The sequence below is a fragment of the Acomys minous genome (assembly GCF_964271855.1).
Source record: "Acomys minous genome assembly, chromosome: 7".
Taxonomy (NCBI): domain Eukaryota; kingdom Metazoa; phylum Chordata; class Mammalia; order Rodentia; family Muridae; genus Acomys; species Acomys minous.
In genome coordinates this window covers 102,981,963-102,994,799 of record NC_140488.1, presented here as the reverse complement: position 1 = coordinate 102,994,799, position 12,837 = coordinate 102,981,963, and the positions used below count along the sequence as shown (strand labels likewise).

At 42.8% G+C, this 12,837-nt stretch overlaps 1 protein-coding gene across 4 annotated transcripts in view; it reads left to right on the top strand.

Annotated features, from left to right (window-relative positions):
* SMC1A (structural maintenance of chromosomes 1A) overlaps positions 1-8,060 on the top strand; it is a 57,770-nt gene extending 49,710 nt beyond the window's left edge. The window contains exons 24-25 of one of the 4 annotated variants that reach the window (XM_084790012.1): positions 6,249-6,293; positions 6,921-8,060. In XM_084790012.1, the coding sequence (XP_084646138.1) occupies positions 6,249-6,293; positions 6,921-7,068 (193 nt within the window). In that variant the 3' untranslated portion in view covers positions 7,069-8,060. Of the gene's footprint in view, positions 1-6,248; positions 6,294-6,835 lie in introns of all 4 variants that reach the window. The other 3 variants (XM_084790014.1, XM_084790011.1, XM_084790015.1) reach the window with 3 other exon arrangements.
* The last annotated feature ends 4,777 nt before the right edge of the window (positions 8,061-12,837 follow it).

The window sequence follows — 12,837 nt, the reverse complement described above, 5'->3', positions numbered from 1 at the left end:
TAGGAAGTACATTTGTAACAAGGATGGAGATTAGGAAGTGAAAAGCCCAGACTATACTATAGACAAGGCCAGCCAAGATGGAGTGAATGTGATAAGATGAACTGCTAAGATGATGAACCAAGGGGCTCAGCAGCGAAGGGCACTGGCTGCTCTTCCAGAGGATGAGGGCTTGGTTCCCAGTACCCACACAGCACCTAAAACTGTAATTCCAGTTTCAGGGGACCCAATGCCGCCTTCTGGCCTCTATGAGCATCAGGCATGCATGTGGTACATAGACATACATGCAGGCAAAACACCCATACACATTAAATTCAGGGTTTGGGGGAGTTTGTTGTTGTTGTTGTTTCGAGACAGGGTTTCTCTGTGTAGCCTTGGCTGTCTAGGACTCGCTTTGTAGACCAGGCTGGCCTTGAACTCACAACGATCTGCCTGCCTCTGCCTCCCAGAGTGCTTTGATTAAAGGCATGTGCCACCACGCCCGGCTAAATTCAGTTTTTAAAAAATCTACTTCAATGACTGAGTACTGGATGTGGTTGGTGACGGAGGATAGCCATGAATAGCCATATTCCTACTCTACCCCAGTTGTCTTTTTCTTCATCTGTCTCTGAATCAGACTCCTCTTTTAGCCTCCTCAGCACCTGGAATTCACCCCTCAAGTTTACAGTTCCCCTGCATCCCCCAGTCACTGATTCATCCATGCAGTCCAATACATTTTGGTTGATCACCTCCTGTGTGCAATGAGACTATTCTAAGCCAGGCCTCCAACTCCCTCTTTCCTCCCTTAAAATATTTTTGAGGGTTTCTTTTCCCCAGGTAAGATGTATACTCTATTCAGTAACATAAAGAGATGCCCAGTATGTCAAACCTATAAAGGAATTTAGAGACTGTTCAATTCCTAAGGCCCTTGGAGTGAAATTAACTTCTCAAAGGTCCCTACTACTAGGAAGTATTGGAGCCACAAATGGAACTCAGGTTCTAATCAGGACAGGTAGAAATGGCCAGAGAGGTGGAATTTAGTTTGAGCTTTGAAAGTTGATGGATAAGGAGGGCAAACAAAATGCTTGCCAGTTACATTACCTGCTTTTGAAAGCTCTCAAACCAAAAACAAACAAACAGCTAGAGAGATGGCTCGGAGGTTAAGAGCACTGGTTGCTCTTCCAAAGGTCCTGAGTTCAATTCCCGGCAAGCACATGGTGGCTCACAACCATCCATAATGAGGTCTGGTGTCCTCTTCCGGTGTGCAAGTGTTCATGTAGGTAGAACATTGTATACATAATAAATCTAAAAAACAAGCAAGCAAACAAAAAAACTTGCCTCGCCCCTTCCCAGGTCTGACTATCGGGATAGCATCTGGACCAAGGTAGCAGATTTCTTTCTAGGCTGGTTAGCAGCCTATTAGGTGGACTGGAGTAAGGATTTCATCTTGTGGGGATGGTATATCAAATGGCAAATATATAAAATAGTTCAGAGAGTTGAATCTATGGTATTCAAAATAAGGGAACAGTAAGAATTCAGTAAGGCCGGATACTACACTGCAACAACAAAACTAGACATCATAAATCATCACACTGGAGACATGGCTCAACTCACCACTTGTTGCTCTTCAAGGCCCTGGGTTTGGGTCCCAGTATCCATGCAGCAGCCTGTAACTCCAGTTCCAGAGGATCTGATGCCTTCTTCTTACCTCTGTGGGCACCAGGCACATATGAGGAACACATATTTACATGCAGGCACTCACACATATACATAACATTTAAAAAAATCTTTTCAAAAGTCATAAATTGTGAGAGAGTTGTATTATGAGCTCATAGGGCTGGCCATGAGGTAGCAGAAGACATCAAGCAGCAAGGCACTGAGGGTCAAACAGATGCAGAAACCAGAAAGCAATAGACATGATGTAGCAGGAGCCACAAGACAGATTATGTAAAACCCATGAAGCAGCAGAAGGTTTGAGTACATACTCGAGATCCATGAGACTGCAGAAGTGAGGAGGCTGCAAGGGGAGCGACCGGGTAGCCTGAATCATGAGGTACAAAGCAATGGCAATTAAGAGGGCCAGTGGGGGTACCAGACAAGCGGAAGTTACAAGACAGCCAAATAGAAGCCAAAGTTCCAAGAGCCACGAAGCAGCAGAAGCTGAAAGTCCTGGAAGCTGTGAGGCAGCGAAAGCCATGGGCTAGAGACAAGGGAAGCAGAAAGAAGTTAGTCAGTAGCAGTAGGAGGAGTGTAAATACAGCCAGAAAGTAGTTGAGTCACCATTTTGGGAGGCACTAGAGAAAGGAGCAACAGATGCCTGCAACTGAGGGGGTGACAAGATAAGCCGGGCTCTAGAGCTGCTTTAGATCCTAAGCCATTTTCAGGTTTGTGTGTGAAGCCCTGCCAATTTCCCCATGGGTGCTTTAAATGCCCATCACTAAGGCGAGTGTGTCTGGGGTTCATTTCATTGAAAGGAGGTTAACACATCTGCAATTTAGATGTGTGAAAGACCGGGGAAGTTCTTCCTGGGGAGTTTGAGGTGAGAACTGACTCTTGCCTCATTTTCTCATATGCTTTTCACTTATTACTTGTTGAGTTCATTTTCTCATTTGCCTAATTAATTTTTTACTTACTAGTCTATGTAGCAAACATGAACATTTCCTCTTTTGTTTTTGTTTTTCAAGACAGGGTTTTTCTGTGTAGCCTTGGCTGTCCCGGACTCACTCTGTAGACCAGGCTGGCCTCGAACTCACAGAGATCTGCCTGCCTCTGCCTCCTGAGTCCTGGGATTAAAGGTGTGCGCCACCACGCCCGCCTTCCTTGTTTGTTCTTTCCTGCATTCACTCAATTTTCCCTTCATCTGCTGTACAGTCATCTATTGAATTCCTTTCTGTGTATCAGGCCTCAACTAGAAGAAGTTCTCCACCCCTCCAGAAAGTCACAGTTTAAGCAGTGACTCAGAGAAGTACACTAAATGTAGCAGATGATATAACAGAAGTCTAGATGGGGCAAAGTGAGCATGTAGAAAGCCCTGGATGGTATTCCCTGGAGAATGGTGGATTGGAGGAATTGCTCAGTCCCACCTTTATAGAAGAGTCTTGAAAGAGGAGTTAGTGTTTGGTATCGGAGAAAGGATGAAAGAACACTACGGGGAGTTGCCTAAGCACAGAATGTGAAAGTATACCGGTTTCAGAGAGGAGTAGTTACTGTTGGTCCATGCAGTGGGAAAACTGGTAGAGGCCATGCAATCAAGCTTAGCTTTGACCTTCTCAACGGTGGCAAGCTGTAGGCAGGTCTGGAACAGGAAAGAGGCCCCTAGCAGAACACTTTGTCACATCTCAAGGATTCCCATGAGTCTTCATTCATGAGTCTAATGGGGATATTCTTCAAGTACACTTTTTTTTTTTACATACATTATTTAGGTCAGTGCCTTATGCCCCAGTCTCCTTCAACACTAGCTGCCAGACTGAGGTTTTTTTTTTTTTTTTTTTTTTGAGATAGGGTTTCTCTGTGTAGCCTTGGCTGTCCTGGACTCACTTTGCAGACCAGACTAGCCTTGAACTCACAGTGATCCACCTGCCTTTGCCTCTGGAGGATGGGATTAAAGAGGTGCACCACCACATCCAGCTGGTTTGTTTGTTTTTAATAAAATGTTCATTTAAAAGTGAAGTAATGTGCGGAGTGTGGTGGCACACCCCTTTAATCCCAGCACTCGAGGCAAAGGCAGGTGGATTTCCGTGAGTCCGAAGCCTGGTCTACAAAGTGAGTCCAGGACAGCCAAGGTTGTACAAAGAAACCCTGTCTCGGAAAACAAAAACAAAAACCCAACCATCCCCCCCCAAAAAAACACAGGAAGAAAAAAGAATTCCACGTTTAAACGAATATGTCAATAACTCTGCTTTTGTGCCCCTCCCCTCCCCAGAAGACCTGTCTTTCTAGCCCTTCAATCCTTTTTCAAATATGGATTGTCGTTTCAGAATTTCTCTTTACTGCTTTCTATGGTTATATCCACTATTCTTTGGACTTGGGGTTTGGGTTTTGTTTGCTTGTTTTCCCCATTGTTTTGATGGACTATGTCTTCAAGTAGCTTTCTCGGAAAGGTCGTATAGAAAGTGTTGTGCTGGGCTTAAGTGAAACCCCAATCAACACTAGGAGCCGACTCAGATGCAAACACACAAGGGTCTCATTTATTGATCAGCTTAAGCTGGACCCACGCTATCACCCACACAGCAGATCAGGTGTGAGTCGGGAGTATAAGTAGGAAAGAACTTTTTATAGATTATAGCAAGCGAGAGAGCAAGTGGATTTCTAGTTTGGCAAGCATCTTGTTGATTATTCCTTGAGCTAATTGATATTTGTCTGGTACTAGTCCAGTATCAAACCACGAATGATTAACTTCTAAGGAATAGCTCTTGAGAAATCGAGGGGAGTGTCTGATCTTTTAGTACTTATTTTCTGGCTAATTGGTAATTCTGTATCTTTGTGCCAAGTGTATCTTTGTGGGGTTTTCTAGATCTGGAGTTCAAGAGTAGGTCACCCAAATACAGAAATGAAAATGTTAGATAAAATGAAGTTACTTTGGTCCATCAAAAGTAGATGTCTTTTGTTTTATTATTATGATTATTATGTTTTTAATTGAATTAGAGTTACATTATTTTTCCCACTCTTTCTCCTTCCTTTAGTCCCTCCATGCTACTGTCCCTTCCACCCTCCCCATGCTCCCCTAAGCTGACAGCCTCTTTCTATATCATTATTATATGCATTATGCACAAAATGTATGAATGCAACTTGCTGGGTCTATTTTGTTGTTTGTCGGTACATGGTTTGAAGGCTCACCACTCTACATTCGACAACCAATCAGGGGGTTCACTCATGGGAATGGTTAACTCTTCTTCACCAAGAAGTCATTAGTTGCCTGTAGTTCTCTGTGTAGGCATGAGAACCTGTGAACCTTTACCCTTTCTGCGTTAACATTTCCATTGATCTCGTCGTTGCCCCAGTCTTGTTTCATGCAGACATTTCCAGGAGAGCCTGTTTCACAGGAGACTTCCTGATGGTTATAGTTCTTACAAGCTTTCCCCTCCCCCTTCCTCAGTGGTCCCTGAGCCATGGATGCAGGAGCTGTGGTGAGGGTGTATCTGTTGGGGCTGGGCTCCCCATGATTTGTTGATCTCTCTCTGCATTATATCCAGTGTGGCTTTCTTTGAAGGTTTCCATTGGTTGTAAAGAGAGGCCTCGTGGGTGAATGGTGATAGCTACACTTACCTGTGGTTATGAGGATATGATTTAGAACGAAGTAAGGACTCATGCTGGTCTAGCAAAGTGGGAGGAGTAGACTCTTTCCTAAGGTCCATGACATCATTATCCTGGAGATGCTGGATAGGTTTCCTATCCCTGGTGTAGTTTCCCTCCTGCTGACTCGCTAATGCTATTCTCATTTTTCCTGTTCTCTTTTTTTCTCAGTTTTCCAAGTTGTGAAACATGTGTGTTTCTGTCTTTAAGTAAATTCTTTGTTCTGTCCCCTTCATTTTGTCATATCTTATCCATTGAGGATTTTATTGGGGGCTTTGTAATGTTCAGTTCTAAAGTTTCTATATTGGTTTTTTCGAGACAGGGTTTCTCTGTGTAGCCTTGGCTGTTCCTGGACTCCCTTTGTAGACCAGGCTGGCCTTGAACTCACAGAGATCCGCCTGCCTCTGCCTCCCGAGTGCTGGGATTAAAGGCCTGCACCACCGTGCCCGGTCCCTTATATATTTTTATTTATTTGCTAACTGTTGTTATTTTTTTAATTACATGGTTTGTGTGTGTGTGTGTGTGTGTGTGTGTGTGTGTATGTGTGTGTGTACATACTTTCCACAGTGTACATGTGGAGGTCAGAGGTCAACTTGTGGAAATCAGTTCTCTCCTCCCACCATGTGGACCTTTGGGATCAAACTTAGGTCATTAGGCTTGACAGCATGCGTCTTTCCTGCTGAGCCGTCTCAGCAGCCCTAGCTCACTTTCTAATTTTTGATTTGTTTTGAGCATAGTATTATTTGTTGAGGTATTTTTATGGTGACTCCTTGTCCTTGAAAACTTTTCAGATAATTTTAACATCTCTGTCATCTTGGAATTAATGTCTATTGTTTTGCTTTGTTTTTTCTCATTCAAGTTGAGGTTTTGCTGGTTCTTGGTACGATGAGTAATTGTCATTTGAGACCTGGGTATTTGGGCTATTGTGTTATGAGATGCTGGATCTTATTTCAACATCCTGTTTTTGCTTCTATCGTCAGACACTATTGTTACAGTGGAAGAAGAGACCCTGCCTCAGTAAAGCGGTGGGTATAGAAACATTCAAGGTCTGTGTTCAGTCTCCATTGGATACCCCCACTGGGGGTTCCTCATTGCTAGGGGAGAATGGGCACTCTAGCCATCCTACCCCAGTGGGGAGAGGAGGTTAACACATTATTCAGTGAGAGTGGAAGTCTGAACTCCCTGTTGGCCTTTGTTAGTGTAGTGGGAGTAGGACCAAAATTTTCTTTTGTGATGTTTGGCTAAAGTAGAGCAATTATTATCTGATAGATGGTGCTCTGGACTTCAGTCTGAAATATCTGAGGTGAAAGACAGATTTAGATCCCTCCCATTTTGCCACTCGTTTGCTAACAAGTTCTCTACCCAGTTAACTCTGCGTATTTTGGAACAATTCCTTCATGTGTGGTCTTTTCTCAATGAAAACCTTGGGATCCTGCTTGTTTGCTGACAGTTCCTTAATGTAGCAACGGACTCTTTGTCTTAATCAGAGAAGTCTCTCTTTCTAGTCGGCTGTGGTGGATGCACACAGCACTTTCCTAAACAAGTTATGTATACCCTCCTCTCTAAGGCTCAGGGAGCCTTGTGGAAGAGGAGATGGAAAGCACAGAAGAGCCCCAAAATAAAGAGAAGAGCTGTAAACTGTCATTTTCCAGGCAAGATGTGACCATCGCAGTTACGCTCCCAGCACCTGAAGATGCCTTCACTATTAGACACAAGAATGGACCCGTCAACAGTCGGGCATGGATGGAGAAGAAACTCGAGAGGACCCCACCCCACCCTGCTGGACTAGTTCCTAACTGATGCATTCAGGAGAAAACATCGCCGTCAGTTGTATACTCACCAATAACCCCATCAGACTTCAGTGGGTAAAATGAGTCACCAAACCAAACCGAAAGCCATAAATCTGAGAAAGGAACTAGTATGGATGAGGGTTGGGGGTGCTTACAGGGGTGAAAGGGAGATGAGAGAGAGTGTGCTAGGGAGAGCAATCAGAATATAAGTCTATATATGTATGAAATTGTCAAGTAACAAAATGAGCCAGTTTTGAAAAATACAGCAATGAGAATCTGATTGGAAATTCAGTAGGGGCCAGTACTAGGCAAAGCGACAGCTTCCCCATAGGATGGTAAGAAGAATTCTAAGTCTTAATGCTACAGTCCACAATCCCCAGAATGCCAAGAGCCTGTCTTTAAGATGGCTCAGCTCTTTCCAGAGGAGGTCCCTGTCTTTGCCTAATGGGTTGACACCACAGCAAGTAAGCCTTGACATGAGCATGCAGTTTCATTCGCTGTGCTGTGCGATGGGAACCTCACACGCACCTGGCCAACTGTGAGAGGGTAACTGATGTCTGTTTCTGTTATGCATATCCAAGATTCCTGACTGATCTAAGAATCCTGCATTTTACTGGTGACATCTTGAAGCAACTTCTTAGGTAAAGAAAGGTAAGAGAGGATGGCTCCAAGGTTGAGCAGTGACTACTCTTCCAGAGGTCCTGAGTTCAATTCCTAGCAACCACGTGGTGGCTCACAACCATCTATCGTGAGATCTGGTGTCCTCTTCTGGCACGTAGGTGTTCATGTAGGCAGAGCACTGTATACATAACAATGAATAAATAAATCTCTTTTTAAAAAGAGGACTAAAAATATTTTTAAAAAAGAAAGGTAAGCTGGGTGACGGTGGCACACGCCTTTAATCCCAGCACTCGGGAGGCAGAGGCAGGTGGATCTCTGAGAGTTCGAGGCCAGCCTGGTCTACAAAGCGAGTCCAGGACAGCCAAGGCTACACAGAGAAACCTTGTCTTGAAAAACCAAAAGAACAAAGAAGTAGATTTGGGGATCTTTGTATATCTGAAAATGTGGTTGTTACATTTACCTTTCACATTTCAATTATATTTTGCCTTTAGAATTCTGTGTTAGAAATAATTTTCTCTGATTTTTGGAAAGTACTACTTTTAACACAGTTGCTGATTAAAAGTCATATACTAATATTATTCTGGTATCTTTGATTGTGACCTGTTTTCCTCACTTTTAGGAGCTTAAAAGCTTTAAAAAAAATCTATTCCTGGTTTTTTGAACTGTCACAATAATATGTCCACATGCATGCTTTTCCTTCCTCTGTTTTTCTGGCTACCTACTGTACTGATGGACATTTTCTTATCTGAGGACTCAGGGTCCTTTCTGCTGAGAAATCAGTTTTATTTCTTAGGTAATTTTCTCCTTTGCTGAGCTTTGTAGAACCTTCTACTACTCGGATGATGGATGTCTCTCTCCCTTGCTTTCCCAGCTAAATAATTTAGAAATTTAATTGTTACATAATAATTGTACACATTTATGGATAGAAATTCATGGGATATAGTGTGCTGAAATACCAAGTATACAGCTGGGCGTGGTGGCGCACGCCTTTAATCCCAGCACTCAGGAGGCAGAAGCAGGTGGATCTCTGTGAGTTCAAGGCCAGCCTGGTCTACAGAGCATGTCCAGGACAGCCAAGGCTACACAGAGAAACCCTGTCTTGAAAAACCAAAAAAGAAAAAAAAAAAAAAGAAATGCCAAGTATACATTTATCATTTCTCTGTATTGGGAATATTCAAAAAAATCTTCTCTTACTAGCAATTTTTCAACATGCATCTGAATGCTGTTATGCTAGTCCCCTACAGTCTATAAAAACTGAAGGCTATTTCCGCTACTCCCCTGAATCTTTTCCCACACTTTCCAGCCTCTGTTAACCCAAAGGTGCTTTGAATAAAGGATACTTATATTCTTTTTGTAAATGGGTACATCTTCTGGATATGTATGTGTGACATAGAACTTTACTAGAGTCTCGGTGACAATACAAGACGATAGTCAGGAAAGAAGAAAAAAATACTTTTTGAGACAGGGCTTCTCTGTGTCGTCCTGTCTATCCCGGAACTCATTCTGTAGACCAGGCTGGCCTCGAACTCACAGAGATACACCTGCCTCTGCCTCACAAATGCTAGGATTAAAGGTGTGCACCAGTACGCCTGGCGGGAAAAAAAATAATTTATGATAGATAGTACCTTTATAACCCCCTAAATGAATTCCACTCACGCCTTTCTGAGGGAGACTGCCTCCTCTTCACAGACTCCTAGGCATCGGCAAGATAAGCTTACACTACTGCGTGCTTAGTCTCATTCTTAGACCAACTGCATTTCCAGCTCCTGCCAAATGCGCCGCATATGTATTTTCCTCCTGAAATATTCTCACACATGCCTTATAGTGGTCCATGGCCCCCACAAAATGATCACAGTATCCATCAGCGCCTCTCACATACCGAGTTGTTCTTAAAACGAATTCCATCACTAATATTTGTAATGAAATCAACAGTTACATCTTATTCCTCTCTTCATGGTTTCCTCCAGCAGGAGTTGACAGCAATTTCCAACCTGCTGGGCTTCTGACGTGGCCCCCTCTGAGCATCTTCTGTGAGTAAAGTTCTGGGAGAATAGTAGACTTCGGAAGGCTCAGCCCTAAATGGGACATCTGTATCACATCCTGTCCTCCCAAGCCTCAGGGGTCACTGTGGGAGAGGTGCTAGAAAGACAGTAAGAACCGGAAGCAGAGAGCAAATCTGAGCAACAGTGTCCTCCAGACATAACAGGGCATGTGAACTCACAGTAGTTGTGACAGCTTTCCCAAGCTCCATGCAACCTGAAGCCAGTCCAGCTGTCAACATGGAGAAAGGAAGTAAACGGGAAGTCCCACCCCAAGCAAAGTGCTATTGGCAATGACAGCTGCTGAGAGAGGGGGTCAGTGTTCTGTAAGAATATTGCCCGCTTTCCAGCACTCGGGAGGCAGAGGCAGGAGGATCTCTGTGAGTTTGAGGCCAGCCTGGTCTACAAATCGAGTCTAGGACAGCCAAGGCTACATAGAGAAACCCTGTCTCAAAAAAAAAAAAAAAAAGAATATTGCCCCCTGGTAAGTTGACCTAGCTCCAGGATATATGGACAGCAAAACTGGACTTGGTGTGTGGAAACAAAAAAGGAAGATACAAAGCTGGGTAGGTAGGGAAGAGGTATCTGTGAGGAAGGTGAATATAACCAAAACAGATTGCATGGCATTCTCAAAGAACTAATAAAAAAAGAAATATTCAAAGATACTTTAAAAGAAAACTTGCTTTGCCACGTGTCCTAATCACTGTTCTATTGCTGTGAAGAGACACCATGGCCACAGCAACTCTTATAAAGAAAAGCATCTAACTAGGGTTGGCTTACAGTTCAGAGGTTTAGTCCATTATCTTAATGCCGGGGAAGGGGGTGGAGGTGGTACACAGGCACACATGGTGCTGGAGAAGGAGCTGAGAGTTCTACACCCTGATCTGCCAGCAGACAGAGACAGAGACAGAGACAGAGACAGCAGAGAGACTGGGCCTGGAATGGGCTTTTGAAACTTCCAGCCTACCCTCAGTGATGACACCCTTTCTCCAACAAAGCCACACCTCCTGATCCTCCAAACACTTCCTCAAACAGGGACTAAGCACACAAATATAAGAGTCTGTGATGATGGGGTCATTCTTTTTTACTCAGGCTGCTCCTGATTGATCAGGGCCGCAGAACAGACTGCAACCCCAAGCTAGAATGCTAACACTTTTTTTCCATTGTTTTTTTTGTTTTTTTGTTTTTTTGTTTTCTGAGACAAGGTTTCTCTGTAGCCTTGGCTGTCCTGGACTCACTCTGTAGACCAGGCTGGCCTCGAACTCACAGAGATCTGCTTGCCTCTGCCTCCCAAGTGCTGGGGTTAAAGGCGTGTGCCACCACGCCTGGCTGGGGTCATTCTTTTTTAAAACTACTACAACCATGTATGAGGAAAGACAGGCATAAGCATAAAGCTAAAGCATTCTTATTCATAAATGTAAATGGAAAAATTGAACAATAGAATATGCACACACCTCTCAAAAAAGCAAAGGTTTTCAGTTTTGGAGTGTCAGTCAAGTCAAAACCCATGTTTAGAATTAAAAACAAATTCTAAAGGGAGTTTTGGGTGACTGTTCAGGCAGCGAACTCTCTCTGTCATTTTTTAAATTCACTTTGGAAGCTACTAACCTGCACTTCCTGTATATTCAGGTAATTAATTTTATTCCTTCTCAAGTCTCTGATGGGGTTGAAGACCAGATAGTTTAGTTTTACAATTAAGCCTACTTGTTTAGGGGTTAAGATATTTTTTAGGTCTAGATAGCTGTTTTAAGTTGATAATGATGGGATATGATAGATATTGATTTACATTCAGAATTTTAGACTCACCAAGATAGGAAAGATGTTCTTTTCAAGCTTGCCAAATACAAATAGCCAAAACACTGTGATTGTGACATTTATATATTTCCTGATTGTTTCATGGTTCTTCTTGCTGTAGGTAGTTTATTGTATATATGTGTAATAATATAAATGTATATGTAAAAAATATTTTTAAAAAGATGTTTTTAGGTCTAGATACATGTTTTAAGTTGAAAGAGATGAGATATGATATTGATGTACAATCAGAATTTTATACTCACCAAGATAGGAAAGATGTTTTCTTCAAGGTTGCCAAATACAAATAGCCAAAACACTATGAATGTAACATTTATATAATTCCTGATTGTTTCGTGGTTCTTCTTGCTGTAAGTAGTTTATCATTATATATTTGTAATAACATAAATGTATATGTAAAAAAGAAAAATTAAAATTAAAAAAAGAATTTAAAACAAACTCAAGTCAGTAGAAACATAAGACTGTTGAACTACACTAAGATTACACCACTACACAGAACAGTCAGTATTTTATTTATTTTTAATACAGGGTTTCATTTACTCCAGGCTGGACTCCAATTCATTGTATAGCTGAGAATAACCTTGAACGTCTGATCATTTTTATGGGATTCTGGCCTCCACAGGCACCAAGCGCACAAGTAGTGTGCACACAAACATTCAGGCAAAACATTCATACACATAAAATGAAATGTGTCCAGAGGACCCAGTGCCCCCTCCTGGCCATTTTAGGCATGCATGCACGTGGTGCACAGACATACATGTAGGCAAAACACTCATGCCTGGTTCTATGCAGAGAGTCATGCGTGCTAAGCAGGTCTTGACCAACTGAACTACATCCTCAGCCCACATGATAAATAGCATTTTAAATCGTTGGATAACATACCTCACAGATCTGAATTGCCTTCATTTCATAGAGAAAGAGAGCTGCTAGGGGTCACGGAGCTAATACAACATTGTATAGGGACTGTCTAACCACAGTCAATCCTTGAAACTGCTATGCAAAGGCATGCTTATTAGCATTGGCCGCATTCACACTAACAGCAACTGGACTTTTGCTACTTTGTGGGTTCTTCTTTTCCCACCCTTTATCCCTCTGGTTTCATTCCCTAACAGTAGACAGGAGAGAAACAAAGCTAGAGGAGAGAGAGAGGAATTAGGAAAATCCCTGAATCTAACTTTTCCCTCTAGTTTCCGCTTTGACCGTGGCTACTAACAAACCACAAACAGCCTCCCTAAACAACCAACAACCACTGACCCCGCCCCTCGGGGCGCTAACATTTATATACCCCTCTGAAAAGTTCCCAGAAT